This window comes from Lactuca serriola, chromosome 4 (assembly GCF_051521515.1).
Source record: "Lactuca serriola cultivar US96UC23 chromosome 4, Lser_US96UC23_V15, whole genome shotgun sequence".
In the NCBI taxonomy this organism is placed as follows: domain Eukaryota; kingdom Viridiplantae; phylum Streptophyta; class Magnoliopsida; order Asterales; family Asteraceae; genus Lactuca; species Lactuca serriola.
In genome coordinates this window covers 31,193,884-31,213,517 of record NC_136411.1, presented here as the reverse complement: position 1 = coordinate 31,213,517, position 19,634 = coordinate 31,193,884, and the positions used below count along the sequence as shown (strand labels likewise).

The window sequence follows — 19,634 nt, the reverse complement described above, 5'->3', positions numbered from 1 at the left end:
GAATCTATTTATTTATATTTTAGTTTATTTTAACAATTTATAGACGTTAAAAAACAAACAATCTTTTTCTTTCAGATTGCAAACATTTGGTCCATCTCTTTTACTATAGATGTCTGTAGATATGGTACGTAGACTGCAACCATTTTGTCTCATAAAAAACAAACATCAGCTAAATGATTTTGATTTACTAGAGCTTCATATTTTGGTAGAGTATTTTATTTGTAGATGAGTCTCCAAATTGGGAGATTGTTGATTCCTTAGTCTTATGACTAGTGGAAGGACCTAACCGTCATGCAGGTGACAACGGGAATTCAAGGGCGTCATCCCACGGTTTTGAATGAACCATGCAAATTCTTGTTTTCTTTCATTTATCATACCTTCATGTTCGTTTTCGGTAACATAGTAGTCCGCAATTATATTATTAATAAAGGCGACCCAAAATGAGAATAATGATCTTAATTAATGAACCAAATATAAAATTGGTACAAATGCAATTATGTAGCAATATACAATTATAAGTAAGTCAACTATATCTAACTTTTGCATAAATCCCTCTAATTTTATCATTTTTCTCTTAATTACTTTTCGGATTTATTTGACACATGAAGAGGTAGACTTCAAGGTCATTTAGTGAGATTTACTCATCCTCAATGCTACATAAGCCACAATCCTGTACCCCACCAACATTACACCCAAAGCGGCGACATCCCACCACAAGTGTCCCATACCAAGATATTTGATACCCGGAAAATCTAATACCCTACATTGAGTGCCCATTCCACACTCATAAACCTCGTTTTCGCTATACTGTACTTCCACTAGAAGCTTATAACAATAATGACTAAACGAGATGTATTTCAACCAACTGATGAATGGTGGAATTTGTTGAATATAATAACCACCTGCTAGTAAAAACACAAGCATGATCACGGATGACAAGGTGGTTGCTTGCTTTAGATCCATAAGTATGGCTCCGAGTGCTAGTCCAAGTCCTTGTGAAACCAGCACGTTGAAAAGAATGATTAGAACTGTTAACACGAATGTGATGAGTGAAGGCTTAAGTCCACCCATCCAATATGAAATGGTTACAAAGATGGTTGGTAGAACCAGTTCCATTGGCAAGTCACCAGCCATTCTAGCAAAGTAATATGAGGAGAGACGATACATTGCAGAAGAACGTTCTCTTATTAACATTGGTCGTTCTTGAGGGAATGTGAATATGGCATTGGATAGAGGATAAAAGCCCCAAAATATTGAAAAGAAGAAGAGTAGTCCCACCTGCATATAATATGTTCATCAATTGGTAAGCATTTAATGATAAATATAAGGTGTTACATATATGATCTTGCAAGTTGAAAACATAGGATATACTATAAGTTAGGAGATCGATAAGTTGAAAACATAGCATATAATAAGTTAGGAGATCGATGTAGTGAGCGGCAGAAGATAACCAAGGACGACAATCGTGGTACCTGATCTTGCAAGTGTGATGTATCGGAGTGCCACCATAATAGACCTGATAAGATTGAGACAGACATCACTTGGAAGATTCGTAAACCAGAGTACGATTCATGCTTCCTCTCTCTAAGACCTCTTTTAAACAAAACTTTAAATTGTGTCCACCAACTTGTGGTCCATCTGTTGTCACAACCTGTGATCACAAACCACTAATATATTTAACCTTTCTCCAAAATAATTTTTCTCCTACATGAGATATTTATTAAGATCACAACTATGAGAATGAGATGTGCATTGATTACTTGATTAGATGACAGTTGAAAAGAAAGATGTTGATTTGAACTTACATCTCGAAGATTGTGGTCCTCTATTAGCACGAGTAACGTCATGGATATTTCTATGGATGTCGTCTTTGATAAGATGGTGAAGGTTTTTCTTGTATGATGATATTAGAGATTGCTTAATTGAGTTGCGATCTTCATGGGAATCTGCTTTTCCTTGATTATATTGTCTATGATCATCTGGGTTTGTATTAGGTGCAACACCTGTATGTCCATTATAAAAAGATTCATTAGATCTGTATTATTATTTTGACTAATGTGCTATAAAATAAAAGTTCTCAATGCCAGCTAGAACAGAAAACGAATACATCTTCCATCAAGGAGGGAATGAAATCTAATACAATCTCCAAAAACCAATGCTTTTTAATAAAAAAAATAAATAATCATATTTGAACTTTTATGCGTTGTATTCCAATATTTTACTCCATAAATTATTCACTTTAAATTATAATTAAAAGAACTAGCTTCTAAACGAACCTCAATTAGGATAATATATATATAAATATCAAAGAAAACATTTACAAAATTATACAAACTAAGCCATAATATAGTAAATGCAACCATAAGATTTGAGTTTAAACATATTGTGGTTAACATATCAAATTTAATTAACTACAGTTTGCATTTCTAGTTGCATCTATACAAAATTCTTTTCTTCAAACAAAAAAAAAAGCATCAAGAACGAAATGCATACGTACCATTGGCAAGATCAAGCAGAAAATCAGCCGGGTTCATCAAACTAAACCCGGGCACATATCCAATGGAAGCAAGGTACTCCATAACCCCACAAGTTTGCCCACTGTAAATCGGGCACCCTTCAGATAACACAACAACCTTATCAAACATCCAATACAATCTACTTGATGGTTGATGAATCGTTGTTACCACACTCCTTCCTCCTCGAGCTAGCCCTTTCAATGTAGCCATGATTCTTAAAGCTGTGGTGGAGTCGAGCCCTGAAGTGGGTTCATCAAGAAGCAGGAGACTTGGGTTCACCAGCATCTCTTGTCCAATACTAACCCGTTTTCTCTCTCCACCAGAAACACCTCGTATAAGTGGACCTCCCACGATGCTATTGCGACACCTTGTTAGACCAAGTTCAATTATGATTAGCTCAGCTTGCTCTACTTTCTCTTCTATGGTCAAACTCTTGGGCAACCTCAACATGGCAGCGTAGGTTAAAGTTTCTAAAACAGTTAAGTGTGGGTATAACACGTCATCTTGTGTCACGAAACCAATTTTTCTTTTCACAGAGCTTGAGAAGGATTGGCCGTTGTAAGTTATGCTTCCTGACGTCTTTCCAGGTAACCTACCACCAAGGGCGGTTAGTAAGGTGGTTTTTCCACTGCCGGATGGGCCTAACATCGCTAGTAATTCCCCTGGTCTGACTACACCACTGACTCCATTCAGAAGAATCCGGGTTCTTTTTGATTCAGATGAACTAAAACAATGGTCGTCTCCAGATTGCAACTTAATAGTGTAAGCCAAATCTTCAAACTATAAGAATTTGCAAAACAAATGCTTAATGGTTAGCGAAAGTAAACGTGATGACTTAAAAAAATAATTCTTTATAATATGATGTACCTTGAGAGTAATTGGACGTAAAGATTCGCGTAAGAAGGGTAGTTGTGAAGGTGGTGATTGAGTTTGATTTGCGACTCCAGATTCCAAGGTTGGGTCCATGTTTGTAGTTGACACCGGTGGTTCAGCATGAACGGTGGAGTTATCCATTCTTGTGTTAACTTGAGGTACTCGTGGACTGCTTGATGAGGCACTAGAAACATTGGTTTCAAACTCAAGAACTGGCATGTTTACGAGAGAAGAAGAGAAATCGAAGTGTAAATGTGTATAAATCGGATTAGAGCATGGATATGAGAAAGGGAAATAGCCAAATAGGTTCACATGCATAAGAAAAGAGACGATGGGTAAGCTTTTAAAGAAAAAGAAGCACGGGTGGAGATTGAAAGATAGTGATGTGAATGAGTCATCATATAGCTACAGTGCCTTGAAGTGTCTAGGGGTGGTGCAATCGACAGAAAATGAAATGCTTTGTTTATTGGGCCCGCATGAAAATAAGTTAATATGTTTATCAAGTCAAACTGTTTTGTTTTGTTTAATACGAAAAATGTAATATCAATTCCAAATTTCATGGTTGCGTAATATCTATGAAAATATGTAAATATTAATCGTGGGTCGTTGTAAATGGTTTGAAAGCAATATACTTATTTAAAAATCAAATAACATTATAATTGAAGTTATACAAAAATAAAAACCATCATTGTTCTTGGAAATATTATTAATAATAAATATATGCGGATCAAGCAAGCAAAGCCAAATGTGATGCTCCATTTATATTATAAAAGAATGTTATTTAGGCTCAACTCCATCCAATTTTTAAACCATGGAATGTTATGATTTAGATTCTCCACTCCTTACTTTCACTTTTTAAAAATATAAATTAAAATGTTGCACAAACTGCTTAAAGGTAAATATAGTGTAATAGTGGCTTGTGCTCATGGAGTCAAGGTAATTCCAAGTTCCCACCATCCGATATATTGAAGTTTGTCGTTTTGCAACCTGAAAATTAACGATCATGCAAACATTGACTAGCATCCTCAATTATTACCGTATAGATTTACAATTTAGTTATTTGAAATATATTATACATAGTGAAGCATAATGAAGAATTTTTTGTTGAAGACTTTGTTGAATAATTTAATAAACAAAAAGAAACCTCATTTCATTTTCCATAACAACTTATTATATAGTTTTTGTCAAGATATGTTATTGAATATTGTTTAATTATCATAGAGGAAAAAAAGAAATTAGACTAATATTATTTATTTATTTTCATTTTTTAAAATAATAGACAAATTAAAAAAGCAGCCAATATTTTTTAGGAGTGGAATTCATATGATACTGTTTTTTTTTTTTAAACCATATATCATATCAATTATAATCAGTATATAATTTTTCCTACTAACATCATACCAAGTATATTTGGTACATATATATTTGGCTAATTAATAAGGTTGGTAAAAATTGATAATTTTATATACAAACTTTTTTTTTATTATAAGATTTAAAAGTAAATAAAGACGTCGGGTAATTTTGATGTTTAGTAAAGAAATTAGATATATATATTTTTTAATTTACAAAAAAATTATATTGATTAAAAGCTAAAGTAAAGTTTTTTTTTTGTTATAACATGTTAATAACAATTGAATAATATGACTAAATGACTTATATAATATTCTTAAAACTGTAAACACTAAAGACAATTGATAATTGAAATATACGTTTTCCTTTTTATATATATATATATATATATATATATATATATATATATATATATATATATATAAATTAGATTTTTTTTAAAGTTATGTCGTTTAAGTGGTTCTATACCTCACTTTTCCATATATATATATATATATATATATATATATATATATATATATATATATATATATATATATACCTCACTTTTCCATATATATATATATATATATATATATATATATATATATATATATATATGGAAAAGTGAGGTATAGAACCACTTAAACGACATAACTTTAAAAAAAAATCTAATTTTATTTTCTTTTAATTTTGTTATAATATAATAACATTGAATTGAGTTAAATTATAGAATTAAATAGTTCAATTATATAACTTTTATTGCAAAAAAATCATTAAAGTTTATAGGGAAAGTAAAAAACAAATATATTTTTAATGAATATAACTCAAACGTTTTGTCATTAAATTGAAAAACTATATCCAATCATTTGTGAAAACTTTGATTGAGTTATTTCATGTTTTTTTTAAATCTTTTATTGTATTAGTTTTTACTTAAAAAAAGTAAGGTAGATTAAATGGTTATGACTTTTAATGGTTTAAGTTTTTCACAATAGTAAGTCACATGAAGAAGAATAGTAAGCCAGATATCATGATTAGTTTGGATATAATTGATCAAAACAACATAGTTTAGAGGGTTATATATAAGCTTAGGTACATAACAGTCACATATTCTCTAAGCCCATATATATATATATATATATATGTGTGTGTGTGTGTACATATATATATATATATATATATATATATATATATATATATATATATATAATAAATGAATGGGATGGTATGATATTACCATGATATTCAAATTTTTGTACCATTATCATACCAAGATTACTCAATTGGTATGGTACTACCAACTAAACATGTTGGGTAGTAAATATCTTAATTTGGTTGGTAACATATTGGTTGCTTTTCCATAGTATAATTTTAACAACCCTATTATTTTTACATATAACATTTATAAGATAGGTTGTCCATACTTAAAATCACCAAAACTCTGTTGTTTTAATGATTTTTGTAGATGATAAAGTCCATTTTATAGATGCCATCTACAAAAAAATGGTGGGTCCCACGCATTCGAAATATGGTAACATTATTTTTTTTTGTCTTTTTTCTGTAACTTTACAAAAAAAATCAAAATGCTTTAAACATGAGTCTTCAATACATACCTCTCAATGTTACTTCCAAACACCAGTCTTGTTTCAAAGATAACACATTACAGTAAATACATACATTAACGACGACACCTTTAGCAGCGATGCAAGAAATAGTGGCGACACTTTTACGTGTCGTCGCTATTGCTTGTGTTGCCACTAAAGGCACAACTAATAATGTCTATTAACTACGATTTGTATGAGGGTTTTTGGAAGAACCCCAACTATTGATTAATGCTCTCGATTAAATTGTTGGAAATCAATTGATCATCGACTAAAGGCAATGTGGCAACGGGTTGTCGCTGTTAATACACCAAAAATAAAACTGAAAACATTTCCTTCATGATTATTTCACGTGTCGCTACTAATATCTATGTGTCATTGCTAAATGCTTTTGTAGTTAACCTCTCCAATCTGCCTTATTTTCCCTATTACATAGTGATGAAGGCTTAGACTGATCCACCAAAAAATAGCTCCAACCATTTGTCCGATTAAAGGCGCTACCAACCACCCCTACACATCTTTTCTCTTTCTTTTTCTCTTCTCCACCGATGATGATTTCTTGTCACCGTCTGCTCCTTCCTTATTTACCATTGTTTATTGACTCGATGGCGATGACACCGACAATATCTCTGATTATAGGTGCCGCCAGCCACCCCATACCTTATTTCTCTTTCTTTTTCTTTTCTCCACTAGTAAGGATTTCTGGCCACCACCTGGTTATTACCTCGTTCACCTTTGTTCACTACTAGCACCAAATTTCCATCTTAAGGTAACTGCCCGTAAATATAACCCTATATTCTCTTCATCTTGCTTAACCGACTTCTTTTTTCTTCATGTAAGCCCCACTTTAGCCACCACACCACCACCACCACCACTTGCCTCCGATCAGCATTGTGCACTACCACAGGAGTACCGTATTAAGAAGACTCGCACATGTAATGTAAAAAATGAATGTATGTATATATATGTATGTGTATTTGTATGCAAAGATTTATAATTAGGTATATGTATATTTGTATTTTTATTCCAACTAGAATATATGTTTGTATTATGTATGAATATGTGTATATCCACCTTAATAAATGAAGATTTTTTTGTCACATGTCAATCTCTCAATAGTTTTGACACTTGTCATTTGTGGTATTTTTGAAATAAATATTATCCATTTGTTAATTTTGGTTTGTTTCAATTTTAAAATTAAAGTCATATACTTATATATGTAACGTATTATATGATATTAAATTGCAATAAATACGTTTCCTTTTTTTTAAGTTTTAATTAAAAAATATTTTTTGTTCAGACTTTAATGTTTAATTTTTTTTAAAATCAACCCTGTAATACACGTGTTTCACACCTAGTATGTATGTGAAAGTGCCTAAGGATTCGTTAAGTACACTATTGTTAAATACTTAATAATGGTATTATGTGTTTGATGATATTAGATATGTTTGAAAGTAGGGGTAAGCATTTGGACCGGTGGACCGGACCGGACCGTTTTTTTGGACCCCCGGGCCGGTTCTCGGTTCTAAGATTTCTCTCCAGTCCGGTCCGGTTTTTTCCCGGTTCGGTCCGGTTTTTACCGGATTTAGAACCGGTTGGACATGATTAAGATTTTTGTGACGTTTTTTAAACACACATAACTCATTCGTTTTAAGTCGGATTGACCTGCGGTTTTTTCCAGCATTTAGTTTACAGTTTGTAGATGAATTTAAACTATAATTTTGTTTATTTTGGTATTATATTCACCGTGTTACAATCCTTCAAAGTAGAGCTATCAAAGCTGAAAAAATTCAGCTTTTCAACAACATTTTGTAATATGTGACGCTTTTTAAACACCCATAACTCATTCGTTTTAAGTCGGATTGACCTTTGATTTTTTCCAACATTTAGTTTACAGTTTGTAAATGATTTTAGACTATAATTTTGTTTATTTTGGTATTATATTCACTGAGTTACAATCCTTCAAAGTAGAGTTATCAAAGCTGAAAAAATTCAGCTTTTCAGCAAGATTTTGTAATCTGTGATGTTTTTTAAACACTCATAACTCATTTGTTTTAAGTCGGATTGACCTACGGTTTTTTCCAACATTTATTTTACATTTTGTAGATGAATCTAGACTATAACTTTGTTTATTTTGGTATTATATTCATTGAGTTATAATCCTTCAAAGTAGAGCTATCAAAGCTGAAATATTTCAGCTTTTTAGCATTATTTTATACTACAATTTTGAGTCCGCGTTTAGCACATGTGGTAGAGTTGTAAGTGAGTATTAGACTAGTTTATCAGCATTGATAGTTGAAGCTTTGTTATGCACCCAAGATTGGGTGATAAAGTTTACAAATCCGATAGTTGACAACGTTGATGACATTTTGAACAATGATGATATAGCTTTGGGTAAAAAAATTACAATCTTTATTCTTTTTTTATACAATTATTACTTTTTATTAAATACTAACAACATTTTCATTTGTGTTTATGTAGAGATTGCACAAGCTTTAAATATGTTACATATGGATGATAATGATATGGGGAAGAGACCAATGGAAGATTAGATTATGAGTTTATGAAATTTGTTAGTTTGATTGATTTTAAAGTTTAAACTATGATTTTTGTTGTTACGGTAATACTTTTGTATGTTTGTCTTAAAATTGTTTAACTTTTGTTGGTGAACTTGATTTATATGTTAGTTGCTTTTATTTGGAAAATTAATTATTGCAAATTGCAAGTTATAATATTATACATCAATGCAGATTAGTTAGACATGAAACGGAAACATATTAATTTTGCAAGTTATAATATTATACATCAATATAGATTACTTATTATACTCTATGCAATTAAAGTTGTACCGGTCCAAACGGGTCCAAAAACCGAAAAACCCGGACCTGGACACGAACACGGACACGACTCATCCGGTCCGGTCCATGGTCCACAAAATTCTCCATAACCGGTCCGGTCCAAGAGCCGGTCCGGGCCGGTCCAAATGCTCACCCCTATTTGAAAGAGCCTAATATATTTGGAAAATGCTTAATGAAGATCGGCGACTAACTTAATCTCTATACTAATAAAAGAGTAGTCATTTTGCCAAGTGTCATAATATTAGAACTCCTAATTAATATGATGCCACTTGTCATTCTATTTATTCTCTATTTTAAATTCATTAAACCTCCTAATTAATGTGATGTTACACATATTTATTTGAATCAGTAATTATAATTTTACATAACTAATAAAAAAATCTCTTAATTAATAATGTATTTAAAATTTTATATAAAATAATTGATTAATAATTTTGAATTTTTTACTATGAATATTTAATCAATTTTGTAACCGTGATTTCCACGGGTTATAAACTAGTGGATTAATAAGGTTAGAAAATGGAAAGTGATTTGTTAATAACTTAATTGATAAGTACGTAATTATTAAATACTTAATTGATAGGAACTTTTTTCGGCAATTCTAAAATATTGTGGTTTAATTGTGTTGACTTAATTAAATTGTAATATGCTTTGAAAGTGCTAAACATGTTAATGCTTAATGAAAAGTTGTGATTTATTTCATGTCTTAATAAGCTTGGAAAGTGCTTATTATCAACAGTTGATATTCAGTCTATTGGTAAGTTAATTAGGTCCAAATTGGTGTATAAAAAATGGGTTTATAGCCATCCGTATAATGTCAACACTTACGGTAGATATGCATGAACCCAATAATGCATACAATTAATGTTATGATTAATATGTTGCAATTCAAATCAAACCTTGGTTTGTAATTGAACTTATATATATATATATATATATATATATATATATATATATATATATATATATATATATATAATTGAGTTTTGAAGTCTTTCCATGTCAACTTTGACTATAAATAACTTTATTTGTGTTATATAACTTTGGATGAAACTTATGACAATAAAAATACATTTAAAAAACAATCTATTCATATATCTTGCATAAAAAACTATATAACAAATATTAAATTATTTAAGGTCAAAGTTGAACAAAAGAGACTTAAAAAGTCAAATGTTGACAATAATTTTGGGACTGAGGGAGTATATATAGGGGTGAGATCGGTTGAAAACTCATAGTTTCCCGAAAACCTGAGAACTAAAGTTGAAGTGTTAGATCAAAATTAATTCATTAAGAGCATGATCATCATCTTACCGATCTCATTTAATGTTTTTTTTTTTTTGGTATTGGAGTATTAATAAAATGTTCTAAAAATTAACATAATAAATCAAATTTCATATTTTTTTTAAAAATAATTTTTGATTTTTAAAAAAAAATGAAGATTTTTTTCTTTTTTCAGAAAACATGAATTTATTAAAAAAATTGAAAAAAATATATTTTTTTATAAAACTGCAATTTTTTAAAAAAACAGCATTGTTTTAAAAAAAACTGTATTTTTATCCCAAAATAACTGCAATTTTTTTTAATTGCTTTTTTTTTCCGAAAAAAAATGATTTTTTTTTTCGAAAAAAACTGGAATTATTTCAAAAACAACATTTTAAAAAAAAAACTACACCTTTTTTTCAAAAAAAAAACCTACAATTATTTTTTTAAAATTTGCATTTTTTTAAAAATTAAATATTTAAAAATCAGTAAATTAAAAAAAAAAACTAGAATATTTAAGAAAAAAAAACTCTGACTTTTATAACAAAAAAAAATCAACATTTTAGGTGCATATATGCTTATCTTTTCAAATGCATATATTTATACTATAATATTTTTTACAGAAATCATAAGAAAACTAATTTTATTTACTAATCTATAAAACACAATACGATAAGTATATTATTCGATACAAAATAAAATATAAAAAACAAAAAAATGCTACAAATTTCAAAGGGTTTACATGTCTTCGTGTCAATACTTTCATATTTTCTTCAATTTATCATTTTTCAACTCTTTATTATTCACCACAATTTTGTCCAAATCTACAAGAAAATTTTAAAAAAAAATTGATTAATGAAAAAACACTCACAAAAATACATATGTGATTTACATGTGAATCACATGTAATTCATATGTGAATTACATTTGATTTACATGTGAATCACATGCAGTTCATATGTGATTTACATGTGAATCTCATGTAATTCATATGTGAATTACATGTGATTTACATGTGAATGTTATGCAATTCATATGTGATTCACTTGTGATTTACATGTGAATTACATGTTATTCATTTGTGAATTACATGTGAATCGTATGTAAATTACATGTGAATCAAATGTGATTCATGTGCGATTCACATGTAAATCACATGTGATTGATATGTGAATCGCATGTGATTTACTTGTGAATCACATGTGATTTACTTGTGAATCATATGCGATTTACTTGTGAATTAAGAGTAAGAAATGAAATGAGTATCAAGTAAATCATTATGGCCTTTGCAAAGGGGGCAACCACGTAACCTATTGGTTGCACGATGAGCATAACATGTTAATGGATTTCATGTTGCTTGTAGTTCTTTTAGTTCTAAATCCTCACCATCTTCTGGCATAGCATATTGACTTGGTTCTTCACTTTTCCCTTCATTCAGAGAAATTTCATTTATTGGTTGCTATTTCTTGGTTCACCCTTTTTTTTTATTATACTTTTACTTTGAGATTTCATGGTATTTAATATTTAAAACCAATCAACAAAGAAGCTTACCTCTCGAGGTTTATTAAAACTTTGCAACTTTTCTTCAATAGAAGTTAGCCATATCCTTGATATAACCATATCATTGATACCAAGACTGGATAATAGCAACATGAAGCATAGACAAAACTTTGTCTTCCCTGCATGTGATTGTCATGTGACTCAAATTAATGAGTTTCAAAATCAAGAATCTGACAGAAAATGAAATCAAGCATTTATGATTTACCTAAATATGTTTTGAAGTGCACGTATACTTGACCCAGTTGTTGAAATAGAAAACTGAGGGTAAAGAGGCAACACCACAAGCCTCGTGATCACATCCCTCTTAATTTGTCATGGATAAAAAAAGAACCATCATTATTAACAATCTCAATTGATGACCACTTTATGGTAATCTTTAACTTATTATTATTATTATTATTATTATTATTATTATTATTATTATTATTATTATTTTGTGTTGGAATTGAAATGCCTTGTTGATGGTAAACCACTTATTCTCCAAAATGTGTCTTCAAATGAGCAATTACAATGAAAAAGGATGATTAAATGATAATAAGTTAACTACATGTTGGGCACCTTCTTTAGTGAAAGGATGCCAGTAACCCATTGCAATGTAGACATTAGCAGGTAATTTCTTTGCTTCACGTTATGAATTTAGAGCAGTAGCCTACAACAAACAACTATAATCATAAATATATACTGAAATGAAATGCAATATAAAAATCATATGAAAGTTAATTAGTAAACTCAAACATCAACAACAGCATGTCTTAACAATAGCTAAAGCTTCTTTACTTTTTCTTGCTCTTAATACAAAAATTATTTGTGCTAAAGGTCGTTGTAGGAAATAGAACAACCTTGGTAGATGGATAATATCATGTCCTAAACACTAAAATTGTTAGCATGATGAAAAATATTGGAACTAAATTAGCATTGAATCTTTATTTAGACTTTCAAAAAGGAATTAATACACATAGCAGATAATCAAAAGAGGTTATAGAGAAACGGTTGAACATCAACAAGTGGCTCTGGGCCTCCAAGATTCAAAAGCAATACTCGAACTTTTTCCTCCTCCAAATGTGAATCAGATTCAGTTTCACTCAAAGGATGTGTGCATACCCCTACATAACAGAAGCTATTTTCAGCTAAACCTATGTTCTTAATGGGGTCATCTAATTTTAATTTCTGGAGGTTACTGATAGTTGAGTTGGAGTTCCCAGATGCTTTTCATGTATGGTTGTAGAAAGAAACTTAATGTTTTCTATGGAAACACATACTACAATTAGATCAAGTATGTGGATGTTTTAGTTTAATTATAACAAACATGAGGCAATTTCATCAAGTGTGTGAACTTTTAAAAGAGCTAAAATGTTTTCTGAATAGAAATGCAAGGAAGTTAATGATCCAACCATAGCTCGTTTACACTTTAGTGATGCCTAACTTAGATTAACAAAGGCATGAATAAATTTCAGAATAATTTCAATACTAACAACCTAAAATTGTAAGATATGAAGCATATACAGGTTATATGAGAATTAAACACTATGGATTCGAAAATTTTTACAGAACCAGATTATAATATAGCTTCTAACTCCAATAGACTTAGGATTCAATTTCCTTCCCAATCTGATTTTAGTTTTATTACCGATCAGGATTAAAAAGAAGTACAACATTTCATAATTGATCAGGTGAAACTAATAACATAAACTGCACAACATACACAAAATTGAATGACATCTATGCTTGTACATAAGGATATTCATATATAAACTTACACCGAAGAATTGTGGTTGAATTTGGAGGTTCTCAACTATGAGAGTTTCACGCTTGGCAAAACATGAGAAGTTGTTGTTGCGTCCATGGTCATTGTCAACACATGTTGGAAGGTTTGTGATATAGAAGCGTTGATAGTTGGAGGATTTCAGATTTCATGTCAATTGATGGTTATTGGAGATAAAAGTTGGATCGATTGTGCATCCATAGATGTCAATGAAAAGTCTGAGTGATGATGCGACACAATCAGTAGATGAGGCGACGACGGGATGAAGGAAGGAACGGTGGCGGATATTTCATGAATCACGATCTTGACGGCCGTTGCAGTCGGTGGTCATGAATCACGATCTCGAAGGCTACTATAGGCGGTGGTCATCGACAAAAACACATTGGTTGTTGGAGGCTAAACCATGAGAGAGAGAAAGAGAGAGAGAGAGAGAGAGAGAGAGAGGGGGGGGGGGAGAAAGAGAATGAAAGAGAAAGGGAGAGAGAACGATATATTTTTCTCCAGATTTGTGATTTACGATAATATTAAATTATTTTTTTGTTTCCTATAATACCCTTTCCCTTTTAAGTTAAGATACCCCTGCCCCAATAAGTTTCTATTTATTTACAAAAATGCCACAAATGATCTTGGTCATTCGTTTTTTTGATCTAACTTTCCACATTTAGTTCTCGGGTTCTAAGAAAACTATGAGTTCTCAAATGATCATTGCTCTCTCTCTCTCTCTCTCTCTCTCTATATATATATATATATATATATATATATATATATATATATATATAGGCTTAGTTTATTCTATTCTAACTAATTACTATGCGGATATCGTATGCTATGAGAATTATTAAGAGAATAAGTTGTTTAGCAATGTGAATACGTTCAATCTTACATAACTTTTGTCATTAACACACATTCTCACTAATTAAATCGTCTATAAGGTTATTATACACTTATTATTATTATTCTCATTTCTATCAGAATATTTATTGGGTCGTATTCTGTCAAAATTAAAATGAGTGAAAAATGATGTGTGAGAACAAAAATAAATAATAATTAGCGAGAATGAATGAAAATTACAATATTTTTGTAAGGTTGAATGACTTCACATTGCTAAACAACTTATTCTCTTAGTAATTTTTATAGCATACAATATCCGTATAATAATTAATTAGAATACTTGAATATATATATATATATATATATATATATATATATATATATATATATATATATATGCGCTTTGGATCCTATGAGAAACAAAAATTACATGAGATATTGTAAGAAATAAATAAAATACATGTTTTTCATGAACCAATCATCCTTAATAAATGAAGGTTTTTTTTTGCCACATGTCAATCTCTTATTAATTTTGACACTTGTCATTTTATGGTATTTTTCAAATAAATATTATCCACTTGTCAATTTTTGGTTTGTTTTAATTTTTAAAATTAAAGTCATATACTTATATATGTAAAGTATTAAATATGATATATATGAAATTAAATTGCAATAAATATGTATCTTTTTTATTTTAAAGTTATTCATGAAAAAAAAATTTATGTTTACACTTTAATGTTTAATCTTTTTTTTTAAATCAATCCGTGTAATACACGGGTTTTACACCTAGTGATATGAATATTACACGAAACAAATATGATATGATTCACAAAAATCTTCCTACAAATTGGTTTAATGATTTATGTTTTTGGATTGTTAACTAAAATTATTCGAAAAGAAAATCATCGTTTGAGTCATTAAAAAAATAACTAATAAGTTTTTTCGGCCAATTTTTTTAAATCGTGTTATTTTTGTATTATTTAATGATTTATTTATTTGTTTCACCAAAAAAAATGCAAATGACCTATTTTTCCCATGAAAATTTTGTTTTAGCTCATGTTGCACATACATTATGTGTTTGGCTGAGACTCTACTAAATTTTAAATTAATCTCCAATTTGATCTCTCTCTCTCCTCTCCTATTCCACTCCACGCAACCATGAATAAAAAGTTGAAAAAAAGTATATATTAATTAGCATCTTCTTTTCCATGAGTGGGGAAAAGAGAATGGAGGTGGGGATGAAAGGAAAAAGTAAATATAAATAAACATGTAGTGTCACATTGAATTCAATGGTGTATTGACAAAGAATTCATTTTTTTAGCATGACATTTCTTTTAAGACAAAATTGCAAAAATGGTCCCTATGGTATGTAATATTTTGGGTTTTAGTTTAAATCTCGAGTTTTTGGATTCATGGTCCTTTTGGAGTGGTTTGTATGTGAAATTGGCCCTTTGCTAAACTGAAATGACTAATATGCTCTCTTGATATTTTTTTTCAATCTTTTTTCTATTTAATTTAATATTTTATTAAATTAAAAATATAGGGCCCTCTCTCTCTCTCATCGATGTTCAAGCTTATGAAGAGCATAGTTTTAAGCTTTATAACACCGATTAAAATCCAATGTAAAACATGTTGAACATAATAAAAAATTGCTATGTTGCTGGGTGTTCTTATCTGAACATGAAGATGAACAAAAAAAATATGATGAATAAACAAATCCTAAAACCACCGCCTATTTGTAACAAATCGAGACTCTAACTCGATTTTAGGATCTCAATTACAAACTTCAAGAACTCAATAATTTTCAATTTGTAAAAATCACCCAAACCAGTAAAATCAGATCTGGTGGTTAGCTAGTGGGATCGACTAAGTTGATATCATCTTGAACGAGACCTTTCATCTTCAAGAATCGACCCCCCAACCCAGATTTTTAGTTTACATCTCACATACTTTCATCAGCTATCAGACTCCACACCAGACCCATTTCGAAAGGAACCCATACACAATACCCATCTGGAAGTTGACTGCTTATAAATTCTTTCTATGCTTTTGGAGAATCGATCTGTCAAGGAAAGGCGGTGTTTGGGTTAACTATTTACACAAAAATGAAGGGGGGGGGATCATCGTTTTCAATAGATTGGGAAGGGAAAGAAAAAGAACACAAACAGGAAGCACCTTCGGTGGTGGCTGAGAAATTACGAAGAGAGGAAGAGTCGACAGAAATTCGTTGCGGACGACTGTGGAATCGAAGGGAAAGGGTCTCTGGTCTTTGACCGATCGTGAAGAAGAACAAATGTAGAAATCGGGGAGGATCTTCGATCCTTGTCTGATCGTGAAAGGAGAAGGGCTGCTTTGGCAACTTCTTTCTTTTTTACCCGAAGGGCTTCAGTTCTCTGTTGATCGGAGAAGGATGTTGAACGGAAGCAACATCGAATTGGGGGTCTTTGGATTATTGTTCTGATCGACAGGAAAAATGAAGGAAGGAGAAATGTTTTTTTTTTACTCTTTGATGGCAGTAGAAAAATTCAACAACAGAGAGAGAGAGAGAGAGAGAGAGAGAGAGAGAGAGAGAGAGAAAGAGAAAGAGAGATAGGGTGGGCCCTTTTTTATTTTTTTAATTGTTAAAATAAATAAATAAATATTAAATTTTAAGAAAAATGAAAAATAAATACCCCAAGGGTATTATAGTCATTTCAATTTTCGGAGAGACCATTTTCACATACAAACCACTCCAAAAGGACCATGAATCCAAAAAACTTGAGGTTTGGACTAAAACCCCAAAAATTTGCATACGTGACCATTTTTGCAATTTTGTCTTCTTTTAATAATAAATTAGGTATGAAACTTGTATACCATACGAGATAATTAAAACCAAAGTTAAATATCAATGTGTAAATATTAAACATTTTTTTAAAGTATAATTTTGAAAGAAATACAAATGAAATGATGAAATAAATTAGTAATTCAATCTATACTAATAAAAAAATTATTGTAATATTTTAAATAATTGTGCTAAATACCAAGGTGTAAAAATTAAATATTTTTTAAATTAAACTTTCGAAATAAATACAAATAAAATGATGATAAGTAGGTAATTGAATCTATACTAATAAAAAAAACACTATTGACGTAATGTAAATAATTATTATGAATCAAAAATGTCCAAAGACTATTTTAAATAAATTATTAGATTTCATATTGTTAAGTTTAGCATAATTATAATTGTCTAAAAATAATATTTTTAATTTATCTTTTCTTTTAAATTTGGACAATACAACATGCAATCGTCCATGAGTATACACCGGTTGTCTAAAAAACAACCCTGCTTTCGGTAGCAAATATCTTTCACTCTTTTTTACTATCACCGCAAAACATACAACCAATGTAAAGTGTCTTCTTTGAAATGTGTAAGGAATCATTTTATCTGACGGCGTCAAAGACATTATTGGAATAAACGTAATATATTACCTTCATAAATTATTGTTGCTTTTATAAAACGTTTTCCCAATCTTATAACCCATAACCTCGTTCCACTACACAACCCACATTTATGATCAATATTTCGTAATAACATAACTGCAACACCGACGTTAATATTAACTTAGGAATTGGAAAACCTGACGGTTCAAGACTATTTATTACATCAAACGAGTATACACATTCATCCATGTTACCGTGAGGAAAATCTGAATGGCAAATACTATCTGAACTCAAGTGTTCTCTTTCTCCTCCCGAGAATAATGATAAGAAACGACCATTTATTTCTTGAACGACTTCATTTTTCAGCGCAATGATTTCTCTTTCATGAAAAAAAAAACATCGAAATCTTTACATTTTGAAGAATATAAGGATATACAAATTCAATTAAGAAACCAATCGCATCAAATGAATGAATAATGAGAAGATAATTTGGGATAAAAATAATGGTTTCACCATCACTTAAGCCCGCAACCTATTCTTCTTCAATATACGAAAGTCATTTTGTTGATATCCACATGACATAATTGGATTGACATTTTAATTGTCATCGGCAACATAAGTAGCAATATTTGAAGATTTTAAATATTGCTACAACAACCAATACCGGCTATATAAAACAATATTTGTGTAAAATATGTTAAATAAAAAATCAATGACGATCAAATTAAATTGAATTTTAGCTAAGTAATTATTAATTGACATGGTAGAAATATAGAAATAACAATGTATTTTTTATCCATAAGTAATTTTCAATGTTTTCATGTGTCTTTAGGGTTGGTAGAACCCATTTGGTGTTTAAATGTTAAAACAATTATAATTCATCTAATAAAACTATAGTGAACAAAGTGCTAAACTTTTTAGCAAATCAACAAGAACAATATAAATGTTAATGAATTCAATATCGGTAGATATATAAAAATAATGTTAAAGACTAAAAATATTTAATTTACATGACACATATAAAATGAAATTTCACATATTTTTTGTTTTATGTATTTATGTTTTCATATGAATCTACTTTTATTTATATATATATATATATATATATATATATATATATATATATATATATATATATATATATATATGAATTGACATATGGAAGATTATTATCTACATTGATATATACATTAAATAATATATTTTTAAAATTAATTGATATGAGGTCCAAAGAAATTCATAAATGGAAGGTTAATATATATATATATATATATATATATATATATTTGTTGGTGGAATTTGAATTAAAAACACAAAAATTACACATAGATATTAAATAGTTAAAAAGGTGATAAGTATCCGATTGAAGGAGAAAGTGATATATGAAAAAAATTAATCTTTATTTATCAGTGTTGTAAAAATCTCGACTAGGTCCCGATTAATTTACGATTAATCCTTAAGCCTAGTCGACCGATTAGAGGACGTCTAGCGATTAATCCCTATATACACAATGAGTGAAGCAGTAGAACCTGATGAAAATTAACACTTTAAAGAAGTTATATCTCAATACAAACTATGTAATGTATGATTAGTGTTTTATTAATCATATTAACCTATTTTG

General features: G+C 29.8%; 1 protein-coding gene and 1 pseudogene across 1 annotated transcript; both read right to left on the bottom strand.

The window, feature by feature from the left end:
• Positions 1–438: 438 nt before the first annotated feature.
• Positions 439–3,716, bottom strand: ABCG21 (ABC-2 type transporter family protein). Its single transcript, XM_079038445.1, has 5 exons — positions 3,384–3,716; positions 2,498–3,296; positions 1,806–2,003; positions 1,473–1,651; positions 439–1,278 (listed from the first exon to the last, which is right to left on the bottom strand). Exons 1-5 carry the CDS (start codon positions 3,705–3,707, stop codon positions 628–630), a joined length of 2,151 nt encoding a protein of 716 aa, XP_078894571.1. The 5' UTR covers positions 3,708–3,716; the 3' UTR covers positions 439–627.
• Positions 3,717–12,025: 8,309 nt separating this feature from the next.
• On the bottom strand, positions 12,026–13,394 carry LOC145098173 (ferrochelatase-2, chloroplastic-like; annotated as a pseudogene).
• Between the last annotated feature and the right edge of the window lie 6,240 nt (positions 13,395–19,634).